Here is a 2602-nt window from a genome sequence, read left to right as displayed (position 1 = left end):
GCACTTTTGTTACAGAGTTCATCTTCTCTCTTTCTCTCCTTTCCCACCACCGATATATCTTCTTCTCTTTTTCATCTTCTCCTCTCTCTCTCTCTCTCTCCAACAAGTACAAATTAAGTACAATTGACTGCAGAAAGGTATCTAAAGATCTGCTTCTGGTGGTAACATGGGTAGAGCACCTTGCTGTGAGAAAAATGGATTGAAGAAAGGGCCATGGACGCCCGAGGAAGATAAGAAGCTGATCGATTATATCCAGAAACATGGGCACGGAAGCTGGCGAACCCTTCCCAAGAATGCCGGTATACAAATTAATTTGGTCTAAACGTTTCCTCTTCTGCTAGTACTAGATGTTGTGTCTCTTTCTTCGCATCGATCGGTTTTCATGGTTGATATATATATTTGAACCAGAACCAAAAGAACTAAGAGTCTTTTCTTCCCTTGTTTTGCCTCAACTTATAGGACTTCATAGGTGTGGAAAGAGTTGCCGCCTTCGATGGAACAACTATCTCAGACCTGATATCAAGAGAGGCAGATTTTCATTCGAAGAGGAAGAGACTATAATCCAACTACACAGTATTCTGGGGAACAAGTAAGACTTCTTCTAATACCGTTTTCTATAAACTATTTTCCCCTGTATACTACTCACTTCAAGAACTTCTACTCTTTCATTACTTATAATCTAGACCATTAAGCATGTATACTTGTAAAGCTAAATTTTCAGTTTTCAACTTTTTATCTTTCTGATTTCCTTCTACTTTGCTAATCCAGGTGGTCTGCCATTGCTGCTCGGTTGCCTGGAAGAACTGACAATGAAATCAAGAACTACTGGAACACACATATTAGAAAAAGGCTCCTCCGAATGGGAATTGATCCCGTAACTCATAGTCCCCGCCTTGATCTTCTCGACCTCTCCTCGATTCTCAACTCACCTCTTTACAACCCATCGCAGTTGGATCTTTCAAGACTTCTCAGCATCCAGCCTCTCGTTAATCCTGGGCTCCTAAGGCTAGCCACTACTCTCTTATCTTCCCAAAACGAAAACCGGCCAGAATTTCTCCTGCAAAATCTTCATGAGAACCAACTCTGCAATCCCCAACTCCCAAATGATCAGTTTGCCTCTTTCCCTCCTAACCAGCTCCCAACAAACCCAATTCAAGAAATCCCAGTTTGTACCACATCTACTACTCCCTGGGCTCCATTTCTAGATGAAACCCAACTCCTGCAAACCAATGTAGAGAAATTTCCATCAAATCCCACAAGCTTCAGCTGCCCAACTTCCCAAACCAATCTGTGGCAACACAATGAAATGCCTTGTAATTTTCAGGAAAGTTTTGTTTCTTTACCAAATTTCAGCTATGTTGGTTCTGATCATCCTACTGCCTATCACACTCTACTGAATAACTCAATTTTCCAATCCAACAACAACAGCAGCAGCAGCAGCAGCCATGATTTTGGCTTCACTTCAGTTCTATCAACGCCTTCATCGAGCACAGCGCCCTTGAATTCATCGTCGACGAATATCAACAGTAGCACTGAAGATGAGAGAGATAGCTACTGCAGTAACATGTTGAAGTTCGAAATCCCTGATCTCTTGGATGTCAATGAATTCATGTAGTCTGCAAAAGCTACTGCCTCGGAGAAGAGAGATTGAAATTTGATAACCCCACTGCTCAAGAATCTTTTTCTTGTCTTTTAAATTGTTTCTGTGTATGACTGGTGTTGATTCTGTAAAATCTATACGAATTTGTTGTAATTTCTATCAAGGTTACAGTATCAGGAAACAGGAGCTCCTTGTTTTGATGGGAAGTTGCATTATTGATCATGTTCCGAGTCTTTTTTGTTAGTATATCTTAACAAATAATTATCAACTAAACAACAATAAAAAAAAAAAAAATCTGCGGAAGTCAAATCGATAAACAAGACATGAATGATCAACTAAGAGACCTTCCCTTTTAAGCATCCAACGTATAAAAAAAAAAAAAACAAAAGATTGAACTGTTTATCAGAAAATAAAAAGAAATATATCACGTTACTAACCCAAGTCTTCTGCCGTCGTAGTCACAAGATGTATAACATTTTCATAATTAAAAGTTCTTTTCTTTTTCAGAAATGTTTTCATTTTTTTTATATGTTGGGTAAGGGGTAGTTTTCTATCGGGTCGGAAGATCCGAATGAGGAGGGGCCAGGAGAAAGTGAGCTTAAAAGCTTCTATACAAGAACTAATCACTTTCTAGAGCACTAAATTCACTCGGTGACGTCTCCGGTACTCGGATCTACCCGTTAGGCGACAATTTTGGTTAAAAATACTTGTTTTATTAAAAATAAAGTGTATTAATAATTAATACATCATGCATAATTATGGAGGTCAAGACCCGATTATCCCAATTAAGAGAGGCCGACGCATGTCTCACCACCTGTGAGATTCTTTTCCGTTTGACGAGTTAATAAAATAAGAGAAAGGGTAATAAACAACGAATTAATTTATGCCAAGGCAAACTTAGCCGTGCACAAAAATACAATGGCAGATTCGTAGTTTTGTGTTGCCTCCTCTTACCGAAGTAGATTCCGGATTTTGTCCTAAAAAATTTGGTCCTGAGTCCTG

The 2602-nt window shown here is 39.1% G+C and overlaps 1 protein-coding gene across 1 annotated transcript; it reads left to right on the top strand.

The window, feature by feature from the left end:
• LOC148875680 (transcription factor MYB41-like) lies at nt 1-1815 on the top strand. The gene is made up of 3 exons (XM_088965100.1): nt 1-299; nt 460-589; nt 769-1815. Exons 1-3 carry the CDS (start codon nt 167-169, stop codon nt 1613-1615), a joined length of 1110 nt encoding a protein of 369 aa, XP_088821226.1. The 5' UTR covers nt 1-166; the 3' UTR covers nt 1616-1815.
• Nucleotides 1816-2602: the final 787 nt, after the last annotated feature.

The sequence above is a fragment of the Nelumbo lutea genome, chromosome 1, assembly GCF_056320005.1.
Source record: "Nelumbo lutea isolate HS-2025 chromosome 1, American lotus-T2T, whole genome shotgun sequence".
NCBI lineage: Eukaryota > Viridiplantae > Streptophyta > Magnoliopsida > Proteales > Nelumbonaceae > Nelumbo > Nelumbo lutea.
The sequence above is the reverse complement of the archived record's forward strand: the minus strand, read 5'-3'. Positions and strand labels throughout refer to the sequence as shown.

Bases quoted from the DNA above. Each gene is read 5' to 3' on its own strand.
- LOC148875680 (XM_088965100.1), top strand. From the start codon at position 167: ATGGGTAGAGCACCTTGCTGTGAGAAAAATGGATTGAAGAAAGGGCCA. The intron at 300-459 runs GTATACAAATTA...CTCAACTTATAG, and splicing joins AACCCTTCCCAAGAATGCCG to GACTTCATAGGTGTGGAAAG. The intron at 590-768 runs GTAAGACTTCTT...TTGCTAATCCAG, and splicing joins CACAGTATTCTGGGGAACAA to GTGGTCTGCCATTGCTGCTC.